This window comes from Chaetura pelagica, unplaced genomic scaffold (assembly GCF_000747805.2).
Source record: "Chaetura pelagica isolate M959 unplaced genomic scaffold, ChaPel_1.0 scaffold45, whole genome shotgun sequence".
Classification (NCBI taxonomy): Eukaryota; Metazoa; Chordata; class Aves; order Apodiformes; family Apodidae; genus Chaetura; species Chaetura pelagica.
In genome coordinates, this window is record NW_009953217.1 from 6,002,920 (window position 1) to 6,016,854 (window position 13,935).

At 52.3% G+C, this 13,935-nt stretch overlaps 1 gene segment (V, D, J or C); it reads right to left on the minus strand.

The window, feature by feature from the left end:
* Window positions 1-9,353: 9,353 nt before the first annotated feature.
* Window positions 9,354-13,935, minus strand: LOC104388797. The segment is given in 4 exon segments: window positions 9,354-9,679; window positions 12,225-12,257; window positions 13,457-13,756; window positions 13,890-13,935. Coding segments are annotated over 4 exon segments (705 nt in total).

Genomic DNA, 13,935 nt, shown 5'->3' on the forward strand with positions numbered 1-13,935 from the left:
CGCTGCTGTCCCGGGTCCTGCGCCCGGGCCTCCCTGTCCCCAGACCTCTGTCCCCAGACCTCTGTCCTGCCCTCCCTGTCCCCAGACCTCTGTCCCCAGACCTGTCCTGTCCTCCCTGTCCCCAGACCTCTGTCCCCAGACCTGTCCTGTCCTCCCTGTCCCCAGACCTCTGTCCCCAGACCTGTCCTGTCCTCCCTGTCCCCAGACCTCTGTCCCCAGACCTGTCCTGTCCTCCCTGTCCCCAGACCTCTGTCCCCAGACCTCTGTCCCCAGACCTGTCCTGTCCTCCCTGTCCCCAGACCTCTGTGCCCAGACCTCTGTGCCCAGACCTCTGCCCTGTCCTTCCCTTTCCACAAGCCACTGCCACCCGGGTCTCTGCCCCGTCTCATGAGCCGCTGTCATTCAGGTCTTGCTGTCCCTGTCGCACTGTGTCCCCCATGTCACTGTCGTCTGGGTTGTCCGCCCCATGTCGTCTGTGCCCCCATGTCCCTTCGTTCCCCACCTTTCCCTGTGCCCTGTTGCACAGCTCAGCCCCTTGCACCCACAGGCTGTGGGGTCGCTGCTCCCCATCCGAGCCCAGGTCCAACCCGGGGTGGTTACAGGCCCAGCTGGCAAGAGTGGTGGGTCCAGGCACAGAGCATGGTGGGACCTCAGCCATGGGGAGCCCCAAGTGGCTGCAGCCCCCTCAGACCAGGCTGTGAGGGGCACCTGTGCAGTGGGGCCAGATGTCACCTGCCCTGGCGTCCATCGAGGGCACAAGACTGTGGCTCTCCAAGGACAGCAGGGTGCAGAAATGCCTGGTAGGAGTCCTGGGAAGAGACACCCCAGCACTCAGGGATTCACCCTGGCCAGCCACTCTGCCCCTGCCTGAGGACAGTGGTGGCACCAGGCAGGGTCTGGCAGCCAAGGCCCTCTGTACAGTGGGACAGCAAACTCCAAACCTGGAGAGGCGCTGTGCTTCCTGTTGGGAATTCTTGGCTGCCCTGGCTACTTGGCAACAGGACCCAGGACCCCCCACACCCAAGAGCCGTTGCTGAAAGGGACTGAGAAACGGCTTTTCCGGCCACCCAGCTGGGCAGGTGATGCTGTGGGTGCCAGATGCTGGAAAGTTTGTGCTGAGGAAGCAGCACGTGGCAGGGTCAGGACTATTCCTGGCTCCCATCTGGTGTTTGGCCAAAGTGGGCTCTTGTTTTCGGCCGGGCTGTAATTTTAGCAAAGGCAGTTCCCGCGCGGTGGGGCTGTGGTCGGCACAGCTGCCCAGGGAGAGCACCCGGCTCAGCGCGAGGCTGGTGATGCATGTCACCACCCCCTGCCCACGGGCAGCCTGGGCTGCCCACCAAAATGTGCCTAAAACACAGCAGAAATGCTTAAACGTGATATTCTTCCCCCGCTGTGGCTGTAGAGGAAGGGGAAAGGGCTGAAGCTCCACGGCTGCTGATGGTGGTATTTGCTCAGGGTGGGGAGGCCGCTGGGGAGGGTGGCACTGGCTGGGGGGCATGGTCCACCCACGGGTGCACCCAACATTCCCCTCCAGTTCCCCCGTGCTGGCTGGACAAGCAGTGCTGGGCTGAGAACTGGTGCTGCTCACCCCAGCAGGTCTTGGAGGGGGGGAAAAACCAAATTTGGCTTAAAAGTCTGCCCTGTCTGTTTGAGTCAAACCCTTCTGTCCCCTCCCAGAGCCACAGCAGGGACTGTGGCAGCCCCCTCCATCACACCCAGCAACCACCACTGCCACTGCCTTGCCATCACTCAGCCACCAGCTGTCCCTACCTAGAAATTTCTTACCATTAAGCTAAAAAATCCCCTTCTTGGGAGTCCTAAAAAGGGCTGAAATTTTACAGCCATATTTCCCCAGACGGGCAGTACCAGCCCTGTGATAAGACCTCTCCATCAGCACACCTGCCTGGGGAGAGGGGGCTGTTTACACCAAATCCGAGCACCAAACAAGGGTTTGCTTGGTCCCCAGACCAGGGCTGAGGCTCTGCTGGGAGCTGAATTTTACTATCAGGCTAAATTTGAGGTGATAAACATTTTGAAGCAGCTGAAAGGTGTTTATTTTTTAGTTGGTTCTGCTTGTTTACGACCTGTTTACAAGCTTGAGCGTTTATCTTTGGGGCTGTTCATCTCTCCCCAGGCTGTGGGTAAGGTTTAATACACAGCTAAACAACCTCCCCCCCGAGCCAGGGTCCAGCCTTCCTGCCAGCTGCGAGCCTCGGCGGTTGCTGTTTTGCAGAGCTATGCAAATGTCCTCGTCCTCACCAGCGGCCTTGATTGCTCAGGTCGTGTTTTCAGCCACGCCAGCCTCAAACGTTTATTTATTTCATTTAATTCCCTTTCAATTGCAGGGTGATAAACCTTGGCCTTGGTCTCTGTGTGTGCAACCAGCTTGGGCTTTGAGCCTGGGCTGCCCAGGAGGTGTTTCATAATATTTTATAATTCATAACCCATATGTTATAATTTATAACACACCTTTTATTCATTCATAATCTATATTTTATTTCCCAGATTCAGAGACTCTGCTGCATGTTGTGGGAGTTTGGAGGCTGCCCCGTGCATCTCCAGGCAGGTTGGACTGACGGGCAAGGCCAGCTAAGGGGCTGCCTGGCAGGAGGCAGAGACTGATTATTTTAATTCAGTTAATGAGGGGGGATTTGGGGTGACCCAGCAGTGGAGTAGCAGCAGGGGGACAAGGCCATGAGCTGAGCAGTATCAGGGTCAGCCCTGGCCCTGAATGCCGTGTGTGTGGGTCAGAGGTGCAGAGCTGGGGGGGCTGGGGGCCCCTGGCCCCACCACCATCCACCCACCCTGCCACTGTTGGGGAGCTTCAGGCTGCCCCAAAACCTGTCCCCCTGCTGCAGGGATGGCTCTGAGAGGTGACAGCCTGGCGAGGCAGGGGCAAGGAGCCAGTGACCATCTCAGGGCTGAGCCACCTCGGGGCCAGGGCCCGCGCCTTCACACGTCAGCGCCCGCTGGAGAGGGTTTCGCTTCCTTTTCTCAGCCCCCTCTTCGGGTTTCTGATTGGAGACCGAGGCAGGTTGGGGGTAAATTTAGCCAGGGGCTGCCCCGCGGGCGTGCAGCTGCAGGGCGGCGCTGGCTGGGGGCCCGGGCTGGCGGGCACAGCCAGGGCTCTGCACAGCTTCCCCACACCCCGCAGGGGAGGCGGCTGCTGGAGGCGGGGATGTCAGGATGGGGTGCAGGAGCCACCAGCACCCCCGGCCCAGGCAGGGCAGGAGCTGTTGGGCGCTGCCCGAGCTGCAGAGCTACACTGCAAGGTGGGGTGACTCCTGCTGTCCTCCCACTGTCACCCCAGTGGGGTCTGGCTCTCCCCCCACCCTGGGCTGGAGCTATTCTCAGCCCTAGCTCTTGCTTTCGAGTTTCAGCCCTGCTGCCTCCAGGAACAGCAGCTGCAGCTGCCTCGGGGAGGGCAGGAGGGACGTCCCTGTCCCCTCCGGCTGCGCCACGTCGCGATGTCTCTCCAGGGGAGATGTTTCATCAGCCCCAGGTGCACGAGCTCTGCTTCTGCCACGTCCCCTCAGAGAGTCCCCAAATCCTCCTGGCCTGAGAAGCTGGGGCCTGGGGAAATCACCGAGTGATGTGAGATAAAGAAAAGCAAGCCCAGGATGATTTTAGGGGGACAAACCTGGCTGGACGTGACTGCCACGGGGGATCTCCAGAACGGACAGCCCCAGTGCAAGGCCAGGGGTGCAGGAGCTGCAGGGTTTGGGGACTGGAGCAGAGCTTTGCCCTCTGGAGCTGGGAGACATTTTGAGACAAGGGTTGCAAGAGGTCCCGTGGCCCCACATCCTCAGCCTTCAACCCTACATCCCTCTTTCTGCTGTTGGCCATGGGAACCCTCCAAGCCCAAAGGTGCTAGAGCACCAGGGTTCATTCAACCCCCCCAAGTCCTTGCTGAGCCCCTACCTGTGAGCCTCAGCCTGGGAGCACAGCTCTCACCAAGCCCTGACCACTCCACAGGAACCACCAACACGCTCTGCAGCTAATTAAAGCCTTCCCCAAGCATCTCATTTACTAAATTGTAAACTTAATGATGAACTGGGAAAACAGAAGAAAAATATTTTAAAAGACAGATAAAAATCACAGTAGAGACAATGGCAGAGCAAGAGTGAGAGCTGCAGCTTGGGAGAGGCATGGGTTTTGGGTTCCTTGGCACATTTGCTCACCAGAAAACCCTGCCAAGGGTGCTGTGAGAGGCCTCTTCTTCCCAGGCACTGTTTCCCTCCCCTTTGGGGTCTGGATCAGGCCCTGCATCCCAACATGATTCCCAGTGGCGCCTCCCCAGCCTCTTTGATGGGCTTGTTATGAGTAAAGCTGGCTAGAAATTCCCTGTGCTGTGGGTGGCAGGAAGGACGGGGCCTCTGGGGGTGCCAGGGCCACTGATCTATAATTCAGCAGGTTTGGTTTTTTTTTCCTTGCTAGTTGTTGCTTATAGAAAGGGCTTAGCAAAATCTTGTAATCAATAATTAGTGAGGTTTCCTGCCCCCAGAGTCAGAGATGTGCCTGTGGTCTGCTTGCCCAGACCCGAGCTGAAGTGAGACCCCAGCTCATGGTGCAGCAGGCCCTGCCCCAAACCCAGCCTGTGACAACCTTGGTCTGGTGTCCTCTAACTGAAGAACTGAAGCCTTTACTCATGGGAAGTGGAGATGGATTTCAAGCACCATGATATTGTTGCCCTGTCACTCCCCCTCCCCACCAGCTCTCCACCCCCAAAATGTGGCATTTAGCAGAGTAATACCTGGCAGCACAGCTGGGACAGGAGTTCCTGTGTGAGCCCATTGTTCACTCCAGCCTCAAGCAGTGGCCATTGCTGAGAGGTTCCCAGCAGCACTGAGGGACCTGGGGCACCTTTCACCAGCAGTAGGACAGTTCTATGTCCAGGCCACCACTGCCCACCCTGGCATGGGAGCAAGAGATGGATGAAAGAAACTTAATTCCACTCAAAGTTTCTCTCAGGCATTTGCTTTCCTGGCAGGTTTGGTGTTGCTGCCACAGGGCTTGTTCCCTGGGAGGCTCCAGTCCCTTGGATGTTTTGCCAGACAGGGAACAATGCAGAGGGCAGAGGCTGCCCCCTTGGATTTTGTCTTCTAGAGTTCAAGTTTGGCAGAAGATTTTTTGCTTTGTTTTGGCTTCATTTCTTGAGGAATCCTTAAGTGGTTACTGAATGGGTGGGTAGAAAAGAGCATGGAGGAGCTGGGTGGGCTGTCCCCTACCCCTTTACCAGAAAGTCAGCTGTACCCTGGGCTGCATCACCAGCAGCTTGGCAGGAGGTTGAGGGAGGTGGTTCTGTCCCTCTGCTCTGGTGAGACCTCCCTGCAGTGCTGGGTGCAGCTCTGGGGTCCTCAGCATAGGAAAGACATGGACCTGTTGGAGCTGGTCCAGGTGAGGCCTCAAAAATTATCACATGTCTGGAACACCTCTGCTCTGAGGACAGGCTGAGAGAGTTGGCATTGTTCAGCCTGAGAAGTTCTATAAGAAAGATGGGGACAGAGTATTCAGTAGGGCCTGTAGTGACAGGACAGGGAGCAATGGTTTTAAACTAAAAGAGGTGGATTCAAACTAGATGTAAGGAAGAAATTTGTATGGTGAGGGTGGTGAGGGGCAAGCAGGTGCGGGTGACACAGTTGTGGGGGTCTACTACAGACCTGATCAAGGTGAGAAGGTTGATGAGGCTTTCTACAGGCAACTGAAAGCAGCCTCACAAGTACAGTCCCTGGTCCTCATGGGAGATTTCTACTACCCCGGTATCTGCTGGAAGACTCACACAGCCAGCCTTTCACAGTCCAGGAGGTTGCTCCAGTGCATTGATGATAACTTCTTAATGCAAATGGTGGACAAGCCGACTAGAAGAGGAGCGCTGCTGGATCTTGTACTAACCAACAAGGAGGGCCTTGTTGAAGCAGTGGTGGTCAATGGCAGCCTTGGCTGCAGTGATCATGAGATGGTGGAGTTCAGGATCCTGTGTGGAAGGAACAAAATACCCAGCAGGACCAGAACCCTGGACTTCCACATGGCAAACTTTGGTCTCCTCAATCATCTATTAAGGGAAATCCCATGGGACAGGGTGCTAGAAGATAAAGGGGCTCAAGATAGCTGGTCAACATTCAAGGACCACTTCTTGCAAGCACAGGATCAGAGCGTCCCAATGGTTAGGAAATCTAGTAAGGGTGCTAGGAGACCTGCATGGTTAAAGAAGGAACTACTGGGCAAACTTAAGTGGAAAAGGAAAATCTACAGATCATGGAAGGAGGGGCTGGTCACGTGGGAGGAATATAGGACTGTTGTCAGAGGATGTAGGGAGGCAATTAGGAAAGCTAAGGCCTCCTTGGAACTTAACCTTGCAAGTCAGGTTAAGGATAATAGAAAGGGCTTTTTCAAATACATAGCTAGCAAAACTAGCAATAGAGGCAATATTGGCCCATTGAGGAATGAGGTGGGAGCCCTGGTGACAGAGGATATAAAGAAGGCAGAGGTGCTGAATGCCTTCTTTGCCTCTGTCTTCACTCCTGCAGGGTCTCCCTATGAGCCCCAGATTCATATAGCCCCAGAAGAAGTCAAGATAGAGGAAGAGTTTGACATGGTAGATGAGGATTGGGTTAGGGATCAGTTGAGTAATCTGGACATCCATAAATCAATGGGTCCAGATGGAATGCACCCAAGGGTGCTGAGGGAGCTGGCGGAGGTCATTGCTAGGCCACTCTCCATCATCTTCAGTAAATCATGGGCAACAGGTGAGGTGCCTGAGGACTGGAGGATAGCAAATGTCACTCCAGTCTACAAGAAGGGCAAGAAGGAGGACCCGGGTAACTATAGACCGGTCAGCCTCACCTCCATCCCTGGAAAGGTGATGGAACAACTTGTTCTTGTCACTATCTCCAGGCACATCAAGGACATGGGGGTCATCAAGAGCAGTCAACATGGTTTTATCAAGGGTAAATCATGTTTGACTAACCTCATAGCCTTCTATGAGGAAATTACTAGGTGGATAGATGATGGTAGAGCGGTAGATGTGGTTTATCTTGATTTCAGTAAAGCATTTGACACCGTCTCCCACAGCATCCTTGTAGAAAAGTTGATCAGGTATGGGTTTGGTGATCAGGAAGTGAGGTGGATTAGGAACTGGTTGAAAGGAAGGAGTCAGAGAGTTGTAGTCAATGGGGCAGAATCTGGTTGGAGGTGTGTGACTAGTGGAGTCCCACAGGGGTCGGTACTGGGACCGGTGTTGTTCAACATCTTCATCAACGACCTGGATGAGGGTATAGAATGTACCCTCAGCAAGTTTGCTGATGACACTAAGCTGGGAGGAGTGGCTGACACACCAGAAGGCTGTGCTGCCATTCAGAGAGACTTAGATAGGTTGGAGAGTTGGGCGGGGAGAAACATGATGAAATTCAACAAGGGGAAGTGCAGAGTTTTACATTTGGGGAAGAACAACACCATGTCCCAGTACAGGTTGGGGGCTGAACTGCTGGAGAGTAGTGTAGGTGAAAGAGACCTGGGGGTCCTGGTAGACAGGAGGATGACCATGAGCCAGCAATGTGCCCTTGTGGCCAAGAAGGCCAATGGCATCCTGGGGTGCATTAGAAAGGGTGTGGTTAGTAGGTCAAGAGAGGTTCTCCTCCCCCTCTATTCTGCATTGGTGAGGCCACATCTGGAATATTGTGTCCAGTTCTGGGCCCCTCAGTTCAAGAAGGACAGGGAACTGCTTGAAAGAGTCCAGCGCAGAGCTACGAAGATGATTAAGGGAGTGGAACATCTCCCTTATGAGGAAAGGCTGAGGGAGCTGGGTCTCTTTAGCTTGGAGAAAAGGAGACTGAGGGGTGACCTCATCAATGTTTACAAATATGTAAGGGGTGAGTGTCAGGGGGACGGAGTTAGGCTTTTCTCAGTGATGACCAGTGATAGGACAAGGGGTAATGGGTGTAAATTGGAGCATAGGAAGTTCAAGGTGAATATCCGAAAAAATTTTTTTACTGTGAGAGTGACAGAGCACTGGAACAGACTGCCCAGGGAGGTTGTGGAGTCTCCCTCACTGACATTCAAAACCCACCTGGATGCGTTCCTATGTGATGTACTCTAGGTGACCCTGCTCTGGTAGGGGGGTTGGACTAGATGATCTTTTGAGGTCCCTTCCAGCCCCTAAGATTCTAGGATTCTATGATTCTATGAAACACTGGTCCAGGTTGCCTGGAGAGGTGGTAGGTGCCTCATCTCTGGGAACATTCAAGGTCAGATTGGATGGGGCTCTGAGCAACCTAGTTTAGTTGAAGGTGTCCCTGTTTGCTGCAGAGGGTCAGACCAGATGACCTTTAAAGGCTTCTTGCAACCCAAGCTGTTCTATGATTTTGTGTCCCCAAAAGACACCTCCAGGGACATGTAGCAACCCCGAGCCTGGTGAGGCTGGACTCCCCACTGGCACCCACACAGTCTGGGGAGGGGGATGCAGTAGGGCCATCCCCTCTTTAGCAAGAGACTGGGGAGGGGGCATCCTCCCCAACGCTGCACACACAGCATGGCCTGGTGCTCCCACCCCTTGTCCCAGGGGTGGCTCCTGCCAGCCCTGCTGGGGCACTGGCAGCTGAGCACTGGTGCTCTCGACACAGCTGTGGCTGTGAGCTGGTCTGTGTGCAGGGAAACTTCCCTGGGGCTGTGCTGGGGACGTGGCACTCAGGGGTCAGAGCTGCCATGGCACAGGGTGTCAGGGACAGACTGATGCATGGGCATGCCCTGGTGGCTCCACCAGTACCTGCATCCTGGGCACAAAGGGTGATGAAGGAAATGGGGATAGAGCCAGGGCTGGCCAGCAAAGGGGCACAGCTGGATGTGGCCCCACCACAAACCACGTGCCCCTGCAAGAGACCCAGTGCTCAGAGGCCAGTGGGTGAGGCACAAGGCCAGCATGGCCAGGACCATGTGCTCACCCCTGGCACGGGAGCTTACACCAGGCTGATGGCCCAAGCTGCTCATCCCCGGTCCCAGGGGTGCTAGGGGGATTCAAGCATAAGCAAGAGCTGAAGAAGCACCTCCTGGTCACCCACCATGATATGTGTGTGAGTTTGACCCATCCCACCCTCCTGCACACTGTGGTGATGTTGGTGGGCCTGGGGGAGCAGGCACGTTGGAAGGACACAGAGACACGGATGCTGAGCCAGAGCTAGTTCAGTGTTGGTGTTTATTCGTGTGACACTCAGGGTGAGGGGACAGGAGTAGGAGGCAGGGGGACTTGGGGAAGGACAGCTGGGGCCAGGGGGGCAGGGGGGGTGGACATTGTCCCCAGCAATGGGGACGAGGAATGGGGCCAGTGAGGGCCCGGCGGGTGCCGAGAGGTTCCAGCAGGCTTAGTGGCTGCACTGGGATCTCTTCAGGCTCTTCTCCACGTTGCCAGCCTCGTGCTTGACCTTGCAGGAGTAGGTTTCGTGCCTTGCCCACTCGCTCTCACTCAGCATCAGGTAGCTGCTGGCCATGTACTTGTTGTTGCTCTGGCGCTGGGGCTGCCCGGTCTCCACGCCGCTGCTGATGACCTGCCCATCAGCTGTCCAGGTCACCTGTGCTGCCCCAGGATAGAAGCCTTCCAGCAGGCACACCAGGGTGGCTTTATGCTCCGACGAGAGCTGCTCGGAGGATGGTGGGAAGAGGTAGACAGAGGGGCTTGCCTTGGGCTGTCCTGCAGGGGAGAGAGCAGAGCAGGGTCAGGGGGCACCCAGGTTCAACTTTTATGCCTCTAAATATGTGCATTTGGGATATATATATACACATATATACGTGTGTGTGCAATATACGTATACTTACGTCCCATTTGTACTTGTATATACACATATATATATACACACACATGTATATATATGTATATACACACATATATATACATTATATGTATATATAAGTGCATATACACATGATATATTATGGATACCTACATATACAGATAACATAAATAATATATCTGTATCATAATATGCATATTATATATTACATAATATATATGTATATTACATATTTCATAATTAACACACACATATGTGTATTATATCTCGTTATATATATAATTACAAAAATTAATGTCATATTCATTTTTGTATATTTTAATATATTAAGCATATATTATTTTTACATTAATATATAATATATAAAATATATTATTTATATATTCATATATAGTGTATATATGAATATATATTATTTATATATTCATATATATATATATAAATAAATACATCTCTGGTTAGTTGCTGTAAACCCATTTCTTTCCTTTTGCAAGGCAATTCTTTTTAAAAAAAATAAAGAATCAAAATTTCACGGACCAACTGTCCTGGTTTTGCTCCAGTTCTGCTTTCATACAATTTCAGACTTGTTTCAGAAAAAGTAGAACTAAGAATCACCCAAAGGAAGATGAAGAAAAGATGTTTGGTCTTTCTGAGGTCATTCCGCTGCCTCCTTAAATGTCTGCCTCTATCTATCTCTAATGTCTAACCTCTAATTTCTGTCCCTTTCTCTATCTGAAGACCAGGACTCTGCCATTAAAAACTTTCTGCTGAAGAAATGGTAAACTGCCTTTTTCTCCATTTTACGCCCCTACTCGTTTGGTTCAGATTGGGATTTTTCAGCCTAATTCTTTTTAAAATTGCAAAGACAGACCCAGGATGTTCCCGGCAGCATTTTCAACACATTCATCTCCACTCCTGTCAGACCTTACCTGGACAAGGAGCCTCTTTAAGACACCCCTGACAACTTTTGGGTGCGATCCCAGGGATGTGCCATTTTCACTGCCAGCTGGAAGTGCCTCCAGCCAACCCACTGGCTGCCATTTCCCAGCGCATATATATGTATATACACACATATATATACATTATATGTATATATAAGTGCATATACACATGATATATTATGGATACCTACATATACAGATAACATAAATAATATATCTGTATCATAATATGCATATTATATATTACATAATATATATGTATATTACATATTTCATAATTAACACACACATATGTGTATTATATCTCGTTATATATATAATTACAAAAATTAATGTCATATTCATTTTTGTATATTTTAATATATTAAGAATATATTATTTTTACATTAATATATAATATATAAAATATATTATTTATATATTCATATATAGTGTATATATGAATATATATTATTTATATATTCATATATATATATATAAATAAATACATCTCTGGTTAGTTGCTGTAAACCCATTTCTTTCCTTTTGCAAGGCAATTCTTTTTAAAAAAAATAAAGAATCAAAATTTCACGGACCAACTGTCCTGGTTTTGCTCCAGTTCTGCTTTCATACAATTTCAGACTTGTTTCAGAAAAAGTAGAACTAAGAATCACCCAAAGGAAGATGAAGAAAAGATGTTTGGTCTTTCTGAGGTCATTCCGCTGCCTCCTTAAATGTCTGCCTCTATCTATCTCTAATGTCTAACCTCTAATTTCTGTCCCTTTCTCTATCTGAAGACCAGGACTCTGCCATTAAAAACTTTCTGCTGAAGAAATGGTAAACTGCCTTTTTCTCCATTTTACGCCCCTACTCGTTTGGTTCAGATTGGGATTTTTCAGCCTAATTCTTTTTAAAATTGCAAAGACAGACCCAGGATGTTCCCGGCAGCATTTTCAACACATTCATCTCCACTCCTGTCAGACCTTACCTGGACAAGGAGCCTCTTTAAGACACCCCTGACAACTTTTGGGTGCGATCCCAGGGATGTGCCATTTTCACTGCCAGCTGGAAGTGCCTCCAGCCAACCCACTGGCTGCCATTTCCCAGCGCCCCTACCCTCGGCCACGGGATCCCACAAAGTCCCTGCTCCTCACCCACAGCCTGGGACTTGGTCTGACTGGGAACCAAGGACTTAGACTTCAGCCTAATGACTCAATTCTTTAACAAAGACAAACATTTCTTAAAGAGACCCAAACCTGAGTGTCTAAAATAGGCTCCCTGAGACCTCAGACATAATTTCTGGCCAAATTTTAAGATCTTTCAATTGAGGAGATGCCCCTCAGCCCTCTCCAAAGCCCTCTGAGTCCCCAGCGACAAGACAAAGCCCCCACGCCCGTCCACACACGGGCGGCAGAGCCCAGCCCAGGGCCAAGTCCCTGAAAAAAACCCCAAATCACCAAAAATCGACAAAATGTCACAATTTTGGGGTGCAGAAGGAAAGACCGAGAAGGAATCGGCGACTCACCTAGGACGGTCAGCATGGTCCCGGCTCCAAAAATACCACACAGTGATACAGGGCTGTGCAAAAACCTCCTGCCCCATGGGAGGAGCAGTCCTGGGTCCTGTAGATATTTCAGGGCAAAGATGATGAGACAGAGATGCCCTGATGGATGCAGAATGATGGAGGTGATGGGATGGAGCCACTCTGATGGATGCAGAAGGATGGAGGTGATGGGATGGAGGCACCCTCATGGAAACAGCAGGATGGAGGTGATGGGATGGAGGTGCCTCTGTGGACGCAGCGCAGGGGAGGTGGTGGGATGGAGGTGCTCCAGTGGACACAGAAGGCTGGATGCACTTTGCTAGATGTGTCCTAGTAGATGTGGAAAAGGGCAGGAGCAGCAGTAGTGCAGCCATATGGGGTTGACCATATGTCCTTGCTGGAGGTGCCATGAGAAAATGGGGAGCCTTGGCCCCTCTATCCCACATGGACTAAGTTGGCAGGTCTCTGCAGAGCCAAAACTGCATCACTGGTTGCTCCAGGGACCCCCTGCTACCCAGAACCATGTGCCTTGTTCTATTTCAAGCCCATGCCTGTGGTGTGGGGATGTTGATCCCAGGTATGAAAAGGCTGGTGGAGGCTTTGGGTGTTCCTAGGGTGTATCAGGCAGCACCTTTGTCTTGACCTGCACTGCTGCCATGCTGGTGGGCTGTGGGCTGCTCTGGGGGGCAGCAGCCACTAAACTGACACACCTCAGGCCACATTATGGCTACAGCAGGGGTGAACAGGGACCATGGGCCACCAGACTGTGTGTGTGCGGCTAAACCTCATGAATAAACCATCCATCTGTCCTTCCCACCACCCAGAAACACCAGCACTGGCAAAGGTGCCATGGTTTCATAGGGTAGCCCACCACCCAGTGCCCATGCCAGCCTAGGCTGGGAAGGCAGGGAGGCACCCAGCAAGGCCCTGGGTGGCAATGGGCAGGGTGGGTGAAACTAGGACCTGCAGGGCAGGGACGGGCTGCTGGGGACCATCTCCTCCCCAGATGACAAGGGACAGGCACAGACCTGGGGCTCTAAGGCACAGCCAGGCTGGGACACCAGGCACAGCCCCCTGAAGCAAAGGGCAGCAAGAGCAGGGCTGTGGTGGGACCAGCCCCACCATCAAATGGGGACAGCCAAGACCCTAAGTGTCCCCTGGGGTGGCAGGAGGTTTTTGTATCACTTCCCCACTGCTCTGTGTCACTGTGGCAGCGTCACCACCAGTTTCATAGCCACCACAGTAATAGACAGCCTCGTCCTCGGCTTGGACCCCAGAGATGATTAACGTGCCCGTGGAGCCAGATGCAGAGCCGGAGAATCGTGAAGGGATGTCTGAGGGTCTGTTGCTATTCCAGTAAATCACGGTGACAGGGGCATGGCCAGGCACCTTCTGCTGGTACCAACCAGTGTAACCGCTGCCAGTGTCAATCCCAGAGCAGGTGATCTGGACAGTTTCTCCCAGGTTTGCTGACACCGAAGGCGGCTGAGTCACTGCTGCCTGGACCAGGAAACCTGGAGAGAAGAGAGGGGAGAAGATGTGGGTCAGCCAGGGCCCCATGGGCACAGCCCTGCCCGGGCAGCAGGACAGGGACCCGAGCCCTGTGCCCAAAGGCCCGGCCGGGCCCAGCGAGTCTGGCCAGGGCACCTGAGCTGTGGGCGAGCACCGCGAGGAGGAGAAGGGGCCCGGCCAT